Genomic DNA, 22,952 nt, shown 5'->3' with positions numbered 1-22,952 from the left:
CCTAGAAGGCTGCTTCCCCTTGGCATGTTCACTCTTCACAATTTTCACAAGGGTATGTTTCTGCATATCACCCGAGAGTCGCCCAGGGAGGTCAAAATGAGGCCTGCATGGGGTGGGAGTAGAGGGCCCCGGTCGTACTAAGACTGTGTCTGCCGCCGGTTCTGCTGCCACCGTGGTCTGTAGCCCGGGCTTTTGTCACATTCAGCAGAAATGCCTTGTATTTCAATTTTGAACGAGGGTTTAGATTTTTGAAAACCAAAAATGAATTGAAAATGGCACAATTTATAAGCCACAAGGCAACTTTCTTTGTCCAGTTTACTGTTTTCCAAGGAAGAGAATAATAGGCTAAGTACTGATTGGCTCTATCAACTCCCTTCATGAACATATTATACTCGGAAATACAAACAGGCTTCTTTACCTGTCCATGTCTCCTTTGAACATCAACCATGCTCGAATTGTGAATTGTGGAAATCATATTCACAACACGAGTATCGCTATCTCCAATAAACAGTTCTGCCTCTTCAAGACACTTGCGTTGGGTCCGATGGAATTTGCTTCACCCATGGATTTCCAGTAAACTGTCCCAAAGCAGGCATCTTGTCTACTTTTCCCCATGTGGCTGTCCCCGCAATGTTGCTACCCGCACATTCGTCAGAGCTACAGTCACTTTCACTTTCCCCGTCTGTGGTCACAATTTTTTGTTGACCCCTGCCACACTCACTATCACTAGCAGACTCACAAGGGACATCAGATAGCTCACTGGAGAAGAAGTCAGATATTTCTTGTTCTCCAAGAAATCGCTTGGGTGTAAGCCGCTTTGGTCTTTGATCCATATTGAACTACTGACTGACAGCTTGCTACGTAAAGCTTGAAGAAATAAAGGTATTTATTTTCCTTTGCAGGGGCATAGAGTTACAGCGAGGTCTAGTAACTGATTGGTCAGCAGACATTCCAGGGCCTTATAACGCAGCTGCAAGCAGCTATGTGTTAGCTAGGTGGGGCCAGAGAGATGTATAGTGTGTTGCAACTTATCGTGTTTTAAAAGCCTGTTAACACGCGAACGGTCCACCATGTTTAAAAGCAAAAAACTTTCTAAAGGGTGCGCGGTCCGCAAAGTGTTAATTTATGATTTGCACTAATCCAAACAAAATTTAATTAATATTCAATATTCAGCCTACTTTCCTCACTTTATAAGGAAAGATACGATTATGGTATCAGGGGTTTGGTTCCTAGTAGGGGCAAGAGACTTTCCCCTTCTCCACATGTCCAGACTGGCTCCTGGGCCCACCTAGCCTCCTCCTGGGGGACTCTGTCAGCGGTAAAGCAGTCCAGGTGTGAAGGTAACCACCCACTTCCATCTACTACTGAGGCTAAGAATGCATGGAGATATACCTCCTCTACCATCTTCACGGCATGGTGCTTAATTAATTAAACACAGTTAACATTAAATTTACCTTCATCAATGCCTCCAATAACTCACATAATAAGTTTTTCATGAAAGTTGATACACATATCATGCCACCAGAGGTCACCCCATCCTTCTATTTCTAATTTCCTGTCAACGATTAAATCAAATGATGGCTGTGCAAACTTGCACGGTGGGAGTGACTACAGTGCCACTTAACATAATGTAAAAAAAATATACAAGTTTTATTAACTAATTTCTTTGCATAAGAATAAAAGATATGGAAATTTTACATGGTAATTAACAGATCTTTGAAAAATATGTGACATCTGTTAAGGTGTTATTTTTGTATAATAATCTAAGGTCCTGATATTGTATGTGATATTTAACAAATCTTTGAGAAATATGCAACTTTTGTTAAGTTATTTTTGTAGACTAATATGAAGTCCTGATATTTTACATGATAGCTAACAGATCTTTGAAAAATATGTAAGTGCCAGGACGGTTCAACGGCTCTAGTGACTAAGCTATGGGCTAGATAACTAAGGAAACAGGATTTGCCTGGAGCAGGGGCAAGAGAGTTTTCTCTTCTACATAATATCCAGACTTGCTCTGGGGCTCACCCAGTCTCCTATACACTGAGCAGCAGCAGCAACTCTTCTCCTGGGGGAAAAGTGGCAGAGGCATGAAACAGACCACTCACCTCCACCTAATTCTGAGGTTAAGAATGGTGCAGCTATACTTCCACTTCTCCTTGTGTCTTCATAGTGTGGTGCTTAATTAAGTTCAGGAATAACTTCACATTTTTAATTTGAAAAATATGAAACTTTTATTATGCTAATCCTTTTGTAGACTACAAAACAACATGACAACTGTGCAAATTCTGTTTATCTTTCCATACAAGGGAAATAACTAATTAACTATTATATAGATATGTGAAATTTTGTTTGGAGATAGACTATAAACATGCCAACAAATTTTATATGAAATATTTCCTTATATACTAACAGTTACATACATGGTGACCGCAAAATTTTAAGGTTTATATGTGACAAATTAAAGAGAGTGAAAATGTGTATTAGTCGAAATCATACCCATGAATTTACTATTAATTGTAAAATTAATGATTTATAGTTCTTGCTAGTCTCATCATAAAGACTGAAAAATATGACAGAAAGTTGCCATACGTTGTTTCAGGTTCAGATTTTTCTTCCATTACATCTTTAGATGTCGTGTCTTGCTATTACCATACCCCCTTATAATGTGCCTAAACTAAAAGACTCTTACCTTTTAAGTTTCACTGCTTCTGGCTCAATTCCCTTGAAAATCTCAACAGAACAATCATTCCCAATCATCTTGAAGCTTAATATAGGTCCTTTAAATTGTGAAAAAGGAACAAGGGCCACTTGCACTTTCACATTTCTCAGCTTTACCAAAGCGCCTTTCTGGAAATGAGGATTCACTTATGTTCATACACAGTTTATTGGCACAAATTATTTATTTTATTTATTTATGATTTATTTAATGACATTATCAATAGTTCATATTCATATTCATATTTTTATTGGTTCCAGAAATCCACATTTTGCAATACAGCCTCCAGATACAGAACAAGTCAAATTATTTGTATAAAAGTCAACAATATTATAATATTTAACTACATACACAAATTGTGTACATGTCCAACATACCATATAAAACTATTTTAAAAATTTAAGACAACCTAAATCATACTGTGTCAAATGACAGGATGATAGTGAATTATGAAGTGAAAAGAAGGGGGAAGGAAGCAGTCAAAGGCTAATTTGAATAACTATTCTGACATTTGCCCAGAGAAACCTAGAAAAAGCACAAAAGACCCAGTCAAGATAGTCAGGCTTTGAGATGAAATTTAAATCTAGAACTTTCAAATATGGAGGAATTCTATCTACTCAACGTGTTCGGTGGAGGAGGGAAACAAATATTTATATCATATTTCATCAGTTTCAGAATCAAATTTTTCTTTAATAGTTGGCAAGACAAGAATACAAATGAATGAAATCTTTACATATTATGGCCATCTGAATTTTCCAATGTGCGGTGAAACCACATTTAATTAAAGGGTTCCCTTCACTTGCTGTTCCATGGTCCAAGTTTCAATATCTCTGTGTTAAATTACTTCCATTTATTCAGTTCATGGTTCAAATATACTGTCCCCCTACAAATACCTTTATGTTGGTTTTAATAAAATCCACATTTACTTTTAGTAATGCTCTTCAATACAAAATATAATCAGAATTGGATACAAATTTAAAGAATAAATACACGTAACAAATATTGCATCACTTTTCTGGGTGCATTTGACTGTCACCAAACATCATAGTTAAGTGGAGTGGAATCTCCATTCAACATTTTCCTATACTTCCTTCCTTTCCTGTTCACAACATCCTACCATTATATGTCACATAATCTATGAAGTTGAAAGAGTGTAATTAAATAAATCCACCACTGGGTACTAAACTGTAAGTCATTAGCTTCACTGCTGTTAGAAGGCAACACTATACAGTATGTACATGGGGAAGTCATAAAATTTTAATTATCACCCAGAAGAAACAGAGACACAAGTGCAAGAAATTGTATGTGAGATAGCCCTTCTCTATATATGCCCCCTGCAAGGCTACACACTTTCCCCAACAATGCATTAGTTACTGGATACCTTGATCACAGAAGGTCTCATTTTGACCGTTTAGGAAGACTGCCAGTGCAAAAATGACGTCATCATAGTCTTGGAATCGCTTACCACGAAGTGGCTTCTTTAGCCGTGGAAAGAGGAACAAGTCTCTTGGTGCCAGGTCTGGTGAATATGGTGGAAGGGGGAGAATTTCATATCCCAAACTGGCAGCAAGTGTCATCATAGCATGAGCCGGTGCGTTGTTGTGAAGAAGTTGCACACCTTTTCCCAGCATTCCGCGTCGCTTTTTCTTGATTTCCTCCCATAATTTTCTCAGAAGGTTCTGCTAGTACTCGCCAGTGATGGTAACACCCTTCTGCATGTAGTCGGTCATGATGACACCCCGCCGGTCCCAGAATACCCTCAACACCACCTTTCCTGACGACGGCTGGGATTTGGCCTTTTTTGGTGGCGGTGAGTCTGCATGTTTCCACTGCTTGCTCATTTCCTTTGTTTCATGGTCATAATGATAGACCCAACATTCATCCATCGTGATCGGGCGGTCAAGAAATTGCACCTTTTCATCTTCACACAACTGCAAAAATTTCTTTGCCACATCCATCCATTGCTGTTTTTGAACTGGTATCAACAATCGTGGCACCCAATGTGCAGCAACCTTTGTCATGTGTAACTCATCATGGATGATGTTGAAAACCGACCCATGGCTAATGCGGACCTCATGAACAATAGCTTCGATAGTTATGCACCTATCGGATGGGATCAAAGCTTCCACCTGTGCCACAATTCTTGGTTCCTCAGTGAGAGATGGTCTTCCACTTCAGCGTTTGTCTGTCCACAATGAAAGTGCCTCTTCCACCTGACCACTGTGTCATATGATGGTACACCTTCCTGATGCACAGCGGTCATCTGGTCGTCGATCTCTCTGGCAGATTTCCCTTGCAAATGCAGGAACCGTATCACAGCGCAAGCCTCCACTTTCTCAACCATCACCATTTTGCTTCTGCCCCTTCCAGTGGCTCCCTCTGTCCACTTGGCGTGGGCAAATTTGACTGTTCGGCAAGCTCAGGAAATGGGATATCTCCTATATAGAACCATATTTTGGAATTATGTTTTTCTCATGGTGATAATTAAAACATTATGACTTCACATCATACAGTATTTCAATTGTTCATTGCTAGAAGAACCACTTATGCTTGTGGTTGTGCATTTTCATTATAGAGGGAGAACTAGCAGCACACCATACTGAAGCCAGTAACATTTAGTATGTAAAGGATGTTTATATTGTGGTATTATAACTGAAGAGAGAGCCATTAATAGGTAACAGCACAATAAACAATTTATTAATGATGTCACAGCTGCACATACAACAGAGGAACAGTGTTCTTTATGTGGTCTGCATATATAGCAAAGCCACCCAACAACAGATCAATCTTGAGACAGCAGGTATAAGCGTAATGGGTTGGTGCAAGATGGCTGTCAGCCTGCCAGGATGTGAGCCCGCAAGCAGGGGTATGTCCACTGTTAGAAGACATTATCAAGCCAAGCAGCAAAGACCATGACTGAGAAAAACAGTCTTTGTGTGATTTCTCAAGTGTAGTCATGAGTTGTTTAAAGAGTTCACTAAACAAATTACCAATCCACATCCCGTGTATAGTAACTCCATCCATAACATGACAACAGGTGTCAGAATTGGGACAATTGGATTGGACTGTTCAAATTGTCTAACTGAAATGAAATAACCAGGAACAGCAAGAAAGCATGGAATGTATGAGAAATGAAAATCACAAACTCCAAAGGAAACTGGAAAGTATGCCTGATGAGAAAAAGAATTCAGATTGCATCAATGAACTTACCATTATTGAACATGACCTCAGCGAAGAGACTGAACATTTGGTTAAAGAAACAACTTTACAGAAGCACAGAACAGCAGAACTCAAAAGCCAGTTGGCATCTAGACTGACTGATTCTGACACTGTGCCTCGCAAAGCCCAGAAAAAGATTCATCCAGAGAAGAGAATAAAGAGTAAAAGTTGAAAAAGAGCTCAAAAAGATAAGAGGCGACAGCATTCATAAATGCACCTCTTCTCCAGAAAATGGTGCCAAACTTCATTCTTAGCAATATAAAGCTTTAAAAAAAAACAAAGAAAAAATTAAGCATTGCAACGCATGATATTGCTTCACAAGATGCAAGGACATATTGGACAGGATACAAAGAGCCTGCAGCATGACCTGAAAATGACTGAACGTCCGCAGGTCATGCATGAAAGATTGGAGGCCAAGATGAATGCCTACCAAGTGAAGACAGAAGCTAAACATCAAGAGATGATAGACATAATGAAAGCCTGTCTAGAATGGATGGTGACTAATCAGGAAAAAGTACAGACCAAGACGTAAACATATCTAGAAAAGATGGAAGTCAATCAGGAAAAGTTGGAGGCAGGCAAATCCAGAAGAGATGGAGACTATAGCAGGTCTTCAGGAAGTCCCTACGACAGAGACTGCAGAGGAGACTATTGGAGCACTGGAGGACTAATCTGGAGACCGACTAGCCGTGGGATACCAGAACCAATGGAAAAGGCGAAGCAAGGACAATGTTATATGAGGAGCCCCTAGAGGATGGACGTTCAGGAAGAGGCAACAGACATATTTTGAATGCAACAACGGCATAAAGGACTGGTTCTTAAAAGAGTAGTTGTGTCTGTGAAGCAAGGGAAATGTCAACAAGGCACTGAAACAGACCATAGTGCTGGAGGTCATCAAGCTAGAAGCTGGGTTTTCCATCAGGATTCAAAAAATGAGTTTCAGGACACTGTGGAAAAGTCAGGCCCCACCCAAATAAAAGAAGAGACTACTCGCAGATTAAGAGCTGGAGATGTAGAGGCACCAAACACTCTCAGGAGTTTTGCCAGTACTGACCAGAAGAAGAAAATGGCAATATGCTTATAGGCTACCTGGGATGAGCAGCCTTAAGAAGGGAGCAATGTAACATCATAATTGAAGAGAGAGCCATTACTATGTTATGACACAGTACACTCCTCAGAACAAAGACTACACATGCAAGAGAGGAAGTGTTTTCTGTGCAGTGCATGCGTATAGTGATGTCACCTGACAACAGAACAATCTTGAGATGGCGGTTAGAAAGAGTACGGGGTTGGCGTGAGATGGCTGCCAGCCTGCCAGGACATGAGCCTGTGAGCAAAGGAACATTCACCATTGGAAGACATTACAAAGCAGAGCAGTGAAGACTGTGACTGAGAACTCTAGTCTTTGTGCGATAGTGATTTCTAAAGTCTTAGCCACAAGTTGTTTAAGAGTACAATAAATCTGATTAAGGGATTTATTGGACTCTTAAAAAACTTAGCAATCAACACCTGCTCTATAGTCACTCTATCATGTGACAACACTAACAGGTCTGCTAGCATTAAGATACTGAATTTAAATGGAATGGGAAAAAATTAAAAAAACATTATGATACTAACCTTAATTTTTGTTAGCACTAGAGAAGGCTCCAAGATAATAATTCTCACTTCATATGTTGAATGCTTCTCTTCCTGTGACCCATTGTTTTGATTGAAATGTAAAGAGTAAGTACACAAGGTGCCATCTGTCACAGTGAGAATGCGCATCTCTTCAGACAGAATGTCAACTCTGAGTACCTGCACAAACAAGACACCTTTAGATTTACCCAAAATATTTTCATACTGTAGCTTTATGTTTTATTCATTAAGAACAAGTACTTGCAAGAATGTATAACATCTATTTTCCTTCAAATATTTCAGGCTCTGCACTGAGTCAGTGGCTGGCAAAGTGTTCAAGAGAACTGTTAACTTCCTTATGTCTGTTGATGAGTCCTGTGATAATTATCACAGGACTCATCAGGACTNCCTATGCTACAAGCTGAAAAGTTGGATTAAATCCTGATGAGGTCATTGAATTCTTCCAGCTGCACTATGGCCCTGGGATCAACTCAACCTCTAATAGAAATGAGTATCAGGAATTTTCTTGTGGGGTAAAAGGGTGGCCAGCACGTAAGACTACCAACCTTACCAACACCTATGAGCCGACCGTTTAGAAGATATGGGAGCCTTGACCTCTCACACCCCTATGGACCTTCATGGTCTGTTACAGGGACAGCTTTACCCTTTTTTACCTTTATGTCTGACAACATTTTCATTGTGGATAATGTTTTTGGTTCATAAAGAAAAGGCCTCAATGTGGAAATGATAGAGCCAGGGAAACTCTGAACATGCTCACTTCAGAAGGAACCAAATTCTTTTAGTCTTCAAACACTACACATACCATCAGACATCCTCTATGGGTACAGCTTTTTTGTGATCCCATACCAACAAAATGTACAGGCCTTCTCAGGAACAACAATTTTCTCTTGAGTCTATATCTGGGAGTTATCTATGGGCCAAATATTCTATTACTTTCAAAGATGTCCATTCTTCAGTCTATATCTAGTTCTTCATCATTCAAACATTCTATTAATTTCAAGCACTTCTGTTAAAACATCACATTCATTCTTTAGTTGATATCTAGTGCTTTAACACTCAAACATAGCGGCCTCCATAGTCTAGAGGTAACGTTCCCACCTCATGACTCGTGGTACGCAGGTTCAAATACCCAGCAGAGGTCGTCGAATTTTTAAGGGTGGAAAAATTCAGGGAACAAGTCCTCCGGGAGGGACTTTAAACTGTGTGTCCTGTGTCGTAACTTTACGGCACGTAAAAGAACCTCATATCCCCAAAGGGGATCACCGAGCCAAATTCCAGGACGTTTCCCGCCCAACACTAGTCTCTAAGGCCTCTGATAGATAGGGGAAGCATTATAGATACCGCTAAGCAAGTGGCCGAACTCGCTTGCTCGGCAGGACTGATGGTACGCACCATTTATCGGTAGGGTAAAGAGACTGGTAGAATATCATAGAGGGAAGCACAATAGATCAAACTGGTCGCGGTGCATGGGGAAACCCACCCTCTCTAAGTAACTAACACTCAAACATTCTATTAATTTCAAACACTTCTTTTCACAATTTCACATTTAGTCTTCTGTCGCTAACTAGCAGCTCTCTATCAGCCAGATATTCTATTAATTTCAAACACTTCTATATGAAACATCATATCCACTTGCATCACAATGACAAATCTGACTGGCTCAAGAATAGTCCATGCTGTAAATCCATACAAGCCGATCCCACAGCATACATGCAACTGGTATATGGACAGAAGTTGTGGAAATTCTGCATTTACAGTTATGCGTTCTCTGCTAGCATTAAATTAGCATATTATAAGGAGTCTGTCCACCTACTTGCACATTTTATCTCTCAAAACTACTAATAAAATAAAACTGCTAGGCATGGACAATATTCATCTGAAATAATTCAAAGCAAAATACCCATTTTTGAGAAAGTACTGTGGGAAACAAAACCTCACCTTACATTCAGGTAAATATGATAACTGTTTGTATAAGATTTCTGTAAACCAGTTACCATATAAAAACAGAATATTATTCACCTTGCAAAGCAAAACATAATTTCCTTCTTTCTTGACTTCACTCAGCATAGTTCCAGTTGGTTCTGAACTCACAAGAGATTGACAGTCAGCCACCTTTGTTTTGGAAGGTGAAGGGCTGACGGGCTGGTGCCTCTGAGTCATTACTGTTGTTTGGGGTAATGCTGAAGTAGAAGATCGAGGTGAGACAGCTTCTGGGGGGCTAACAGATGGAGGACAGGCAAGTGTTGGTGGCTGCTTATGTTGTGAAGCAATCCATTTGCGAAGCTCAGTCAAACGTCTTGCATCCGAATCTAAAGAACAAATTTAACTATATTATTTTGGACATTATTGTAACTGCCATGAATTATAAGCAAAACTAATCCACTGTGTTTAAATTCTGATTTATTCACTGGTCTTGAATGTTGTGATAATTAAAGTAATTTATTTAGAGAGATCACTCAGATTTGTTTTTTTCTAGAACTAATAAAAGTAAATTTGGAATACACAAATATGAGGAGAGTCAGTAAATAGGTCACAAATTGAAATAAAACAGTCCAGCTTTATGACAGTCTGGGTCGCAGACATGCATATGAATGTTCAGAGGCTGCTTTCAGTAGTCTAAATGGCAACCATGCTTTAGGGGTATACTACCAAAGAGAAGAGTTCTGTTGTGGGTTTTTTTGAGGGCCAAAGGGCTCAACACAAAGGATATCCATAAAGAAATGTTTCCTATTTAGGGTGGGAAGTTTTTGTCATGTAAAGCAGTTCACAACTGGGTTTATATTGCTACACGTTGTTATGGTGTTAATTGAAAAATTGTAAAGGTATATTTTATTTTCTGATACACTACAAAATTCCGTCCTTATGTGATCAATACATAAGTTGAACGCTCATGTATTTATAACAACCCAATTCAAATTGTATATGGAACTATAAATTAAACTATCAGGCATTGAAAAGTGACTTGTAAATTTTATATTTACATTATATCTTTTATTACAAATTTATAATGAATACATATTTGTTTATATTATATATCGTTTCTGTTATATTGGACTATTGTCTTTATCCTGGGCCAAAGACCTTTTAATGGATTTGTGGCATGTAAATAAATGAAATGAAAAAGATGAAAATGAAATGAGAAATTCTCTCAAGGATGTTCAAAAGTTGCAGATGATGACCGACCAGGTCGCTCTGTTGAGGTCGTGACAGAAGCAACTGTGCAGTGGGTGGAATAGTCGATTTAAGTTGACAGGAGGATAACAATTAACTGTGAAGGAACTGCACTAGGATGTTCCCATGGTTTAGCATACAGCATAATGAATGATCGTTTGAAGTTTTGGAAAGGGTCCCGATGAAGGTATGCAGATGAAGGAGAAGATATGTTTAACAGGACTGTTACTGAGGATGAATCATGTCTGCATCACTACCAACTGGAATCAAAGTGCGCTTCGATGCAGTGAAGACATTCCACTTCACCTTCAACCAAAAAGTTTATGGTTATGAGAGTGCCATCAATTAGAAGGTTATGCTTACCATGTTTTTGGTTTCTCAGGGCATACTATCAGCCCATTGTCAGAAGAGTGGTGAAAATGTAAATTCTACATCTTACTGTGAAGTTCTGTCGAAGCTTTGGGATGCAATTCACAGAGAATATTCAGGCCAACTGGCAAAAAGGGGTACTGCTTCATCATGACAATGCCAGACTCCAAATAGCCCAAGCAGTCCAGGAGAGATTCAAGAAATGTGGTGGAAACTTCTTGAACATCCACCTTACAGCCCAGACTTGGCCCCCTTGTTACTTCCATCTGTTTGGTCCACTACAAAACCACCTTGGCGGCCAACGTTTCACTGATGATGAAGAGGTTCAAACGAAGGTGTGGAAGTAGCTGAGACAAGAATCAAAAAAAACTTCCATGCTGTGGGTTTTGATGTAGTGGTAAAGTGAGAAGACAAGTGTATCAATGTTGGTGGTGGATAAGGTGAGAAATAAATGTTTTTCCCAGGTTCAAATATCACATGTTTTATAATCATTTGTGACCTATTTACTGACTCTCCCTCATACTACCTTGCTTTGTTTGGGCTAAAAGTATATGAGTATATTGTGAAGCGTGGAGTTGTCTTGGGGGATTTGGAGCCGGAAATCTAAGCAGAAAACAATGTCACTGTAAGTCAGGTTTACAGGAGCCCTGCTGGTTGAAGTAAGTCCTGGAGCTGATGGCATGCAGATGTGGGAAGACAGTGGTAGAATGATGTGATTACACTGGTTTTGTCCAATAGGAGTATATATTTGCCATAGGGGTCAGGGCATCTACTTCAATCAGTCAACTGTAAGTGAGGAATTTGTATTAGCACTGGACACCATGGACAACTGCTTCTTGGAAGGCTGATGCATTGTGGGTACAAGCTATCTCAAGGCTTTTTGTTTTGAACTTTAGAAGGCAATGCACATGTCTCGCAGTTCCAGAAATCATTTAAAATAAATTAATATCTATATATTTCATTAAAATTATACATGCTATAAATTTATTCAAATCATATCATTACAACTTATTGCTTCTGCAACTCCAGTTAATTCAGAGTTCTGGTGTATAAATTTGTGTACACAATAGGTGTGTTTCCCCGTATGTGCAACCATGAAGTCAAACCTCTACCAACTGTGTTACCTAACCCAATGAATCCTATAAACAGAAAAATTATCTGAACACTTGAGACTGGTTACTCCACAGATGGCACTAATGGTAGATATTACATGTCTTCAAAATTTTTCCCAATTCTTCACATTGGTGCTCATGCACTTGGTTTTTGTCAGCTAGGTTTCTAACACAAATTTCTATCTACTTTTCTATCCTAGTTCCACACATGTGCATGCTCTATCACAATTTTTATTTTATGGTTTCTTGTTATCTCCTGCTGAACTTATATGTTTAAATAGCTGGGTAAATCTGACAGTTGTCCAGTGATTGAGATGAGCTCTTTCTATGGGGCCCAACTGAGTAGGTGTCTTCCTTTCTAACCCGAAGACGGTGGAAACAGATCCAGTTTACAAATGTCCAATGTCATGTCTATCACCTAGAATTCCAGATGATGGAAAAGGTCCAAAAACCCAGTAATTCTGTGTCATCCACCATCGTCAGAACATTTTAGAATCTAAATAATTCTATGTTCCACTTTATAAGTGTAATTTACTTTCTTCCCATGCAAAAACGTGTAGCTCACTCTTTTCAAATTTCTTATGACTTATTTCACTGTGTGGAAAACTTATTTATTTTTTGAAATAGTCTATTCTGCAAATAAATTTTTAAATAAGAAAACTTATTTGTAATGTTCATGGAAGCTGGGAAAACTCAGTTGGTATAGTGACTGGCTATGAGCTGATGAATTGGGGGTTGGAGTTCAAGTCCCGGTGGGGTCAAGAATTTTCTCTTCTCTATGTTGTCCAGACCGGCTCTGGGGTCCACCCAACCTCCTATCCAATGGAACCAGAGTCTCTTTCCCTGGGTGTAAAGCAGCAGGGGCATGAAGCTAACGACTCACCTGTAGCTAGGGCCAAGGACAAGAAAATGCGGATCTATACATCCTCTACACCATACACCTCCATGGCATAGTGCTTAATTACGGATAACTTACTTTTACACCTCCTTCATACAATCTTTACTACAGGCCTCTTCAAGACATATCATTAATTTCACACATGAATAAAGCATATTCACATTAAGTAACATTTCATCTGACTATGTCTACTGGAAAATTTAAGTAGGTTTCTGAATGAGGACAACATGACTTGCACACAGGCTGCACTCTGGAAATTTGGAAACAAACTGTGACTTACATGGATATATACAGAATGTCCCAGGAAGAAATGTCAGTATTCTGGGAGGTCACAGTATCACTCAATCTAAGCAAAAAGTGTATCTGTTCATGTGTCCTACGCCAAACGGTTTTCACAATATAGCTACATCACTGTACAGTTCCAAAATTGTTAAGAAAGAGATATTACATACTGTTCCTAATATCAGTATTTACTATTCAAGTGACAAAGTTAGTCCATGAAGAATGCCATCTTCTGGGATGTGGTGCTGTGCACATCCTGAGTGCCTAGCCACCTGCACATACCGGTTCCTCGCTCTCGGATTTTTCTACCCTGAAGATGGAGGTGATATATTCCTCCGAAATGTTGGTTCACTCAAGATCTACATGGAGGTACACCCTAGAAGACAGCATTTTTCATAGTCACTGCTGTGAAAACCTCAAATCCTACAAAGACCAGTTTACCTAGTATAAGACATTTTAAAAAATTCCACCATCAACATCAATGCTATCTGCAATATGTGTGAGGACATGGCATGTTGCTCGTCTGTACAGTGTTCAGTGAAATGGCTCTATCTTTGAAACTGGTCAGAACAGGACACACATATATCTATAATTTTTTACTTAGAATGACATTATGACCTCCCAGAATGATGACCTTTCTTCCTGGGACACCCTGTACAGGTTGTCTCTGATTTACATTACCAATGAGCTCTTGGGATCAGTAATGTATAATGAAACAACATAAGTGGGAACTCATTCAATCCTTGGCTACTCAGAACATTATATTCAACTAAAATAATGTTAGTTGGAATTTGTTCTCCTGTTAATTGAGTGTTAAAGCAAAGTAACATATCAGAATAATATAAATGGACAAGCATTTTCACCTGCCTTCATTTGATTCCTAAGTCTAACGCAGGTTTCTGTATAATAAAAAAGCAGCTGTTGTTAATGGTATTATAAAATAACACCTCCACTGAATCAGAGACCTGACTAGCTCACCCCAAAATACAAGTAGCTTCCATCTATTATTATAAAATAACCCTTCACTGTCAGAGCTAAGCTACTATAGTGATGGGCTATGGGCTAAGGATGGATGACCAAGTAATCAGGATTCAATAATGGCAGGAACAGGAGATTTTTCTCTTCTCCACAGCATCCAGACTAGCTCCTATTTCATGAGTGCCAGGGGCTCTTTATGCAGGTATAGGATGATTGGGGTAAGATGTTGAGCACCCACCTACACCTTCTGCCCATACATCTTCATATCATGGTGCTCAATTATCTTGCCACTCACTGTAGGTTGATATGTGAGCCACACAATTACTGATGACTTGCTCATAGATTTCACAGAAATGTCTCAATAACAGATGAAAAAACTGTGTGGCACTTGTCATCACAGATACCAGTAGTATACTCACCAGAAAAATGAAAACTACCAGCTACTGTAAATGAATTTGCTATCCCTTCACCTTCTGGTGGAAAGGTCACAATATCTGATGCACGGAACACACGACCATCCAACACACCTTCATACATTTCTGTCTGTAGAAAATAAAAACAGGAAAGATGTAGTTATTTAGGAACAATGTTTCTAGTGCAGTGAGAATTATACAAGGTGCATCTCACCAATTCTTGCCTCAGAGTGTGGTTTTTAAAATTCTAAGCTGTGACTCCCCCTAGAGGTCACTACTAACTTTATGAGCGGTCACCAAGTTCCCAAAATTCATATCAAATATAACTGCATCCAAACACACAGTTTAATAAGTCAGTAAGCTTTAATATGGGTGCTTTCAGAAAGCATGACTGCAGCTGGCAGAACATTTTGTGAATATTTTCATGACTGCACAGGAACATTTACAGCTTCCCGTAGGTGTTAAGAGGTTGAAATCTATTGAAATTCCTGCTGTCATTATACAGACTGATAATGATCTTCAACAATGCTTAGAAATGCACCTTTTGCTCACCTTGAGGGTTGGGGGGTGGGTTCATAAAAATTTATGTATTAGTTTAGGGGGTTGCAGTATCACAACATTTGAGAACCCTGCCTTAAATAAAGTTTTGTAACTACACACATATATGAATTTCTTCCTCATAATTGCATTAGCATCAGGACCGCATTATATCAAAGACATCAGTAAAAAGTAAAATTAAATTAAAGGTATCCCTGTAACAGGCTGTGGAGGCCCATAGGGTTGTGAAATGTTGAGGTTCCCACATTATCTAGACAATCTGCTCATAGATGGCACCAAGGTTGTCAGCCCTATGCGCCAGCCCCCTTTACCCCCAAGAATATTCAAAGAATATTCCTGGTACTCATTTCTGTTAGAGGCTGAGTCGACGCCATGGCCGTAGTGTGGCTGGAAGGATTATGTCAATTGAAAAAAATTCAATGACCTCATTGGGACTTGAACCCGCGACCTTCCGGCTTGAAGCATAGTGGCTTGACCAACTACACTACCGCGTGCCCCCATCACAGACGTCAGTATAAGGAGGATCCACAATGATGCCAACATCTTCATCAAAATTATTCACATGAGAAAGCAGATAATATAATTTCACCTATAATATACATTTACTGATATACTGTAACTGAAATACTGTAACAGGCTGTGGAGGCCCATAGGGTTGTGAAATGTTGAGGTTCCCACATTATCTAGATAATCTGCTCATAGATGGCACCAAGGTTGTCAGCCCTACGCGCCAGCCCCCTTTACCCCCAAGAATATTCAAAGAATATTCCTGGTACTCATTTCTGTTAGAGGCTGAGTCGACGCCATGGCCGTAGTGTGGCTGGAAGGATTATGTCAATTGAAAAAAATTCAATGATCTCATTGGGACTTGAACCCGCGACCTTCCGGCTTGAAGCATAGTGGCTTGACCAACTACACTACCGCGTGCCCCCATCATAGACGTCAGTATAAGGAGGATCCACAATGATGCCAACATCTTCATCAAAATTATTCACATGAGAAAGCAGATAATATAATTTCACCTATAATATACATTTACTGATATACTGTAACTGAAATACTTCCTTTTCAAAATTTCATACTGAAAGACTTATGTAACTTATGTACTTCAGACAATATTCAGTCATAGAAAATATCACTCTCTAATTGATATAGTCATAATACTTGGTAAGCCATATACCAGTCTAACTGGTAACCAAAGATACCAGAATCATAATTTTTTACTTGAACTCTTCATATATACAATTACAGTTATACCCCACTACATTTTTTCATTAAATACATAATATAAAAGAGGTTTTCAACAAACTACAACATCAACCATAATATCCATAAGCAAATTCATTAATATTAGACCTGTCTTTGTGTTACTCAAATACAATTCATAACTAAGAAATATCTGTTCAAGTGCACTGAATATGATGGTATATATGGGGAGTTATTCAACGAAAAACAGTACACCACAGAACTCAGAATAAATATAAGTGTAAGCTTTTAGATCCAAAATTTTCATTCCTATCTTTTCCCNGACGAAAGTGATTATAAGTTCTCACCCCTTCCCCCCTGAGGTGTAACAGTCTTATGGTACAATTTCTGTAAATCACTAGTGAAAATATATAATTAATGACAAATTTACCTTCATTCTGTGAAGCCTAAGAATGTAACCATGTTCTAATTTGGGGAAAACAAATTCATGTTTGAAGAAAATATGTACCCGAAACTCCACCGCAGGTCCAGAAGTCTCATCTCTTACCCTGACAATTGCATGCTTTCTGGATTCAGTAGGCATCTAAAAGCATCAAATATATGCATACATTTCTTTTAAATACAACTTTACGGAAAAAACACAAATGCTTTTAACTCAATCACAAACCAACTTGATACAGTAAAGCTAACAGCCACTCAACTAGAAGAAAGATTTCCTGCCTTTTAAGGGACCTGAAAGTTCATTTCCATGTTCATAAAAGCATCCTACTGAACCCTATCCAGAACCAGGCAAATCTGTCCAAATTGAACCCTGGCTGTCTAGCAAGTTGCCAGTCACTGTACTAACTCAGCTATCCTGTTACCTAAATTTAATGCATGAGAAACCTTAGTTAAGACAGTGTTTCTGGCATTCAAGATGCAAACCACACAGCTACTCTGCTCAGTAACTGCATTAGATGTCTTGCCAAATTAAAAATTAATTTTACCTTTGTAATGCTGGAGATGACTCCATATATATTAACTTTCTTCTCCGGTTCAACCAATTCTGAAATTCTTTTGTATGTATACACTGTTTGTGTGTTCTGCAAAGTCACTCTATTCCCACCAGAGGTACTCTGAATTTGTTGAACTCTGCATGGGGATGTACTTGGAGAAATTCTGGATGAGGCATTATGAACTGGAGAACAAGTACGTAAGTGATGCTGAGCTGATAAAACTCTATTTGAGGTATTATGATTTGGTGAAACACTATCTGGGATCCAAGACACTGGTGAAATCCTAGTTGAATGACATGAAGTTTCAGTGACACTTGAAGAAGGGTTTCTATTCAAGCTGATAGTGGTTGGTTCTCTATTCAAGCTGCCTAGAGATGGATGTCTTTCCAGGGAGACAACTGGAGACAGACATTTTGTTGCTGATACATTCTGAGAAGTATCACAATTCTGAAAAAAAAAATATTCCATAATTCAGATCAGATGTATATTGCTACAAATTATGAGAAGCACTGTCAAAGCAGAAACACACAAGTGCCTTTTTCTACATAAAAAAAGTTGTATCAGGAAGTTCTTGGACTAGATCAAAAAAGAAACTTATTCAATTTTGGCCGCTATCTCCTTCAAAATAGTCTCATTGGGAACATATACCCATTGTTTTTTTTATGCTGCAAAAGCACCGTGGAAGTCATTTTCCTTAATGCTGTTGAGCACTGCTTGTGATTCCCTTTTGATGTCAGACATTGTTTCAAAATCTTGTCCCTACAGCTTCATTTTTAATTTGGGAAACAACGCGAAATCACACAGGCCTAAGTCCAGCGAGCAGGGAGGATGGGGAACGATAACCATGATGTTGTTAGCACAAACTCTGTGGTTTTCAGAGATGTCGGGGCAAGTGTGTTATCATGATGAAAGAGCCAGTTGTGGTTGCACCGAAGTTCTAATCTTTTCGTCGCACATTCTCTCTCAAACATCTCAAAATGTCATAGTAAAAGTTAGAGTTGACCGTAGTGTTAGAAGGAACAAATTCACAGTGAACCATCCCCTTCACATCAAGAAAGAAAAATTAGCATGCTCTGTTGAACTCCAGGCCTGCCATGCCCTTTTTGCTCTTGGTAAATGTGGGCCCTTCCACTGCAACAATTGTTGCTTTGTTTCTGGAGCATAACCATAAATCCAACTTTCATCACCTGTTATGATCCTAGAGATAAAAGATGGGTCCTCATGAGCCTTCTCTTGTAGCTCAAGACACGCATTTACACGCACTCCTTCTGATCATTTGGCAAGAGTGGGGGAACAAACTTTGCGGCAATGCGATGCATGTCCAAGTTTTCTGTTAAGATCTCCTAGCAAACTCCATAACTGATCCCAAAAGTGTCTGCTAGCTCATGGATTTTTTGGCAACAGTCTTCGTGGATGAGTTCTCAAATTTTTTCAACATTTTCTTCTGTTTTGCTGGTGCTTGCTGACCCTGAACATTAATCACATTCAACTGACACTTCACTGGCCTAGAAACATGAATGCCATTCAAAAACAGCTGTCTGGCTTAAAGAGTGTTCTCCAAAAGCTTCATGAAGCATTTCAATGGCTTCAGTAGTGGATTTACTAAGCTTCATGCAGACATGTTGTTTGATTTTGCCATCCATCGCAGACAAAACAAAGCACGAAGCAGAAAAAAGCGCTCTTGTAAAAACAATGTGTGTTCACAGCATGGTGTCACATTGCAGACTGATGGAATAGCCTTGGCCTTGGCCTCCTATCCCATCTTCTTTCATTGAGGCGGCGGCGGCGGCAGCGGCAGCGGCAGCAGCAGCAGCAGCAGTAGCAGTAATAGTAGTAGTAGTAGTAGTAGTAGTAGTAGTAGTAGTGTGTGGTGGCACCCACACCTCCATAGGCATCAGTGAATTGTGCCCAAGTACATAAGAACGTTGGACAGCACTGCATTAAACACTTCTATTACACAACACCAGGGTTCAAAGGAGGAATATGGGATGGGTGAATGAAAAGGTCAAATCATCTATCATTGGCTCTGAGGTGTGGAACAAGCCTGAAGAGATGGCACATTTAGCACAACATTAGTTCTTTGTTGAAGATTAATCTTCAAGACAGCACTTCAATGAACTCAAAATTCAATGTGTTGACATATTTTGGTAAAGCTCTCCAACACCAAATTGCATAAACATCCTTTCAGTAGTTCTTGATTTGTATACAGACATGATGAAGCCAACAGGAATAGTTACTGAATTTTTTCACTGCAAACATGCCAGAAATCAAAAGAAGTAACATATTTGAGCTCTTTTAGTGAGACAGCACTTTTAAAGTAAAGCCATTTCTTCGTTTTCAATTTTCACAGCAAAATATGCTAGTGTGAAAAAAACTTTAAGAACACCAGCACAATTTTGATCTAAAAGTTTGTGACAATGGTACTTTAAATACAAATATTATATTTCTAGACATTATTTAAAGCACAATGTTTCAGAGATTTGATTTGTCTCTGCCTTCAGGTAAAACCTACTCAGTTGGGCCCAATTGACAGAGCTAGTCCCTGTCTCTGATTCTGTCTGTTTTATTCCCTTATTCCTTATGACCATATTCCTCACATCCAATATATACAGAGTGTAAATAAATATATGTTACACTTCTAATGTGTACCAGCTGCTGAAATGTTGGGCACTGATTACTCAGCAGGCACTACTAATGTGCAAAATTTCAAATGAGGTTTCAACATAATGACTTCAATGGTCTCCTAATTGGGTTCACTAGCATTTTATCCCCTTAGGCACACACACACATATATAAGGACACTCACGGTAATCTGCGACTTTCTTACGAAGAAAATCTTTGCTCCTGTGCGTGGAGGAATGCCAATGCGTGCCTGCAAGTCATGGCAGCCCTTTTCAATGCGATACCTTGTGTTCTCCTCTACATATGCTGAACGGAAGGCAGCAAAATCACCTTTCCGCAAACGAGCATCTGCGAGTGATGTGGCAAATTCGTTGAATGCATATAGACTGAAAAATTTCCCTTTACGGCAGTTGACAGTAACTGCAACAGAAATGTTATATATATATAAAAGCGTTTTCCTTGTTAACATTCTAAGGCCCAGCTACTTCTTGAAAAAGAATCATCTCTTATAAACTAATCCAAACATTTGAATTATGTGAAAAGTGTAATGTTCAGTTACATCCCGGAAACATTCAGTACAATTTACATATATACTAGGTTCCCAAAATCAGTTCACCTCAGCAAGCAAATGACCATATTCCTCACATCCAATATATACAGAGTGTAAATAAATATATGTTACAACACTCTTTGGTAGATAGATGGGTTTAATCTGATCATATTTTGTTAATACACTCATGTCTGGAAACACTTTGTTTACACACTAGGGCCTCTGAAATGTGAAGGAGGACATCCTTACCTCTTACCTCTGTGGGTTACTAGTGACATTTACCTAACATTCCTAGAAGAGACTTCCCAAGCTGCTGGAAGTGGTGCCTTTGGAAGTCTTTCACAAAATGTGGTTCCAGGATGATGGCACCCCGGCACACTGCACAAGTGTCATCCATGAGTATCTGGATGAAACTTTAGACGATGCATTGGAAGTGGAGGCCCAGAAACCTGGCCCCCTCGCTCCCCTGACTTGACTACTGGATTTCTTTCTCTGGGGATACATGCAAAGCCTGGTGTACAAGACTCCAGTGGAGGCACAACATGATCTTGTGGCAAGAATTGCATAAGCAGCTGGAACAATTCAGGAAATGCCAGGAATCTTTCGAAGACTTCGGCATAACATAGCCAGAAGGTGCAGAACATGGAATGAAGTTGGCGTCCACCATTTTGAGCAACTTTTATAACGAAAAACAACGATAACATCCCCTGAAACCTATGCATCCCCTCAGAAAATTTTGTGACCCTTAGTGCCAAAAGGAAGCATTTCCAGACATGGGTGTATTAACAAAATATGATCAGATTGAACCCATCTATCTACCACAGAGCGTTATAATATATATTTATTTACATTCTGTATATATGTTTGAAATTAAAATAGCTGTGCTACATACCTTCACGCAGATATACTACTAACAGCTGCCTATCACTCTTTTTAATCACATCTGACACATGGTATACCACTCCCTGAAAACATAAAATTTGACTAGTCATAAAACACATTCCTTTGTTTGTAATATTAAAGGTGTTCAGTGTTTAACAAAATCTTCCTACCAGGGAATGATAAAAGATCCCTGCATCCAAGGTAGGTAGTCTAAAATTGTAGACATATGCTTCATGTTTCTCTCACACCAATGTACATGCCTCCAGTAAATATAAATTTCATAATCACTGCCACAGATCAACCATGCTCATCAGTTTAATGTACATCAACATTTCCACTTTCTTTTATGAAATGTACACACATACACACACAAAAAAAAAACAAAAGTCTCTTCTACCATCTTCGGCTACATTTTGCATTATAAGGCTTTAATCTGTTGAATAACGCCAACTCCAAGCACAGTCCACCCTGAGAAGCTGACAGTCATTCAACTAATAAAGCTAGTTCCATAATAGTATGTTACAATGCATAGTTTGACTTCTACACTGCATGGATTGCAATTTTTTATTGTGCACTTTTCCATGTTTCAAGCACTATTACTATATTTCTCTTGTGATCTGAAGTAAATCAAAGCAAAACCCATAATTATATTCCTAAATTTCGTTAGATACTATTTTTTTTGTTAAATGCTGCAAAAAAATCGCACCTCTCAGTGGTAACTCATCTTTACATAAATCTGTTAATATCTAAATGTATACAGAGACAATGGATAACACATGGACTTGCCAAAGGACAGACCTATCCTCTAGTCCAAGATGATGCCCTATGGTAACAAACGTGGCTAGCACCTAAACAGACTTAAGAATTTGGTCATGGGCTCCAAGAAGGGTTCAACTCAAAGCCAGGCTGACAGAGAACATGACCAAGTTCAATCACACTACTTCTGTCACTAGTTCTCAGCAAATATTTACAGTAGATGAAATATATGATATAACCTATCACCATTTCTGCTCTCTGTGGCATACACTCCTCCGTTTCTCAGTAATCAATTTTTATTAGTAGCCAACTGAAATTAATATTATACATCTACAGATTCCTTTCAGATAGGCAAGAAATTCCCTGCTTTTGTGGACACTGAAGGATTATTAATATTGTCACATGACAGTGACTAGACACGGGGTTTGGACTGACAGTTTTATTTACTGAACGCTTATAACTCACAGCTACCGGTAACTGTAACTTTTTCACAGATATACACACTCTACAAATCGCTATAACTGCAGCACACCTTAAGGCTTCTACGTCTTCATTAGTCATTGCTCACTAACGGTCTTCACTAGGCG

General features: G+C 39.0%; 1 protein-coding gene across 6 annotated transcripts in view; it reads right to left on the bottom strand.

The window, feature by feature from the left end:
* LOC111867891 overlaps positions 1–22,952 on the bottom strand; it is a 70,961-nt gene that overhangs the window by 35,177 nt on the left and 12,832 nt on the right. For 5 of the 6 annotated variants that reach the window (XM_023858097.2, XM_023858096.2, XM_023858098.2 and 2 more), the window contains exons 3-10: positions 21,620–21,692; positions 20,362–20,597; positions 17,547–18,002; positions 16,991–17,143; positions 14,803–14,926; positions 9,593–9,882; positions 7,556–7,732; positions 2,693–2,850 (exon numbers count right to left, since the gene is read on the bottom strand). In XM_023858097.2, the coding sequence (XP_023713865.1) occupies positions 2,693–2,850; positions 7,556–7,732; positions 9,593–9,882; positions 14,803–14,926; positions 16,991–17,143; positions 17,547–18,002; positions 20,362–20,597; positions 21,620–21,692 (1,667 nt within the window). The remainder of the gene's footprint in view (positions 1–2,692; positions 2,851–7,555; positions 7,733–9,592; positions 9,883–14,802; positions 14,927–16,990; positions 17,144–17,546; positions 18,003–20,361; positions 20,598–21,619; positions 21,693–22,952) is intronic. The other variant, XM_023858099.2, reaches the window with a different exon arrangement.

The sequence above is a fragment of the Cryptotermes secundus genome, unplaced genomic scaffold (genome assembly GCF_002891405.2).
Source record: "Cryptotermes secundus unplaced genomic scaffold, Csec_1.0 scaffold111, whole genome shotgun sequence".
Lineage (NCBI taxonomy): Eukaryota > Metazoa > Arthropoda > Insecta > Blattodea > Kalotermitidae > Cryptotermes > Cryptotermes secundus.
The sequence above is the reverse complement of the archived record's forward strand: the minus strand, read 5'-3'. Positions and strand labels throughout refer to the sequence as shown.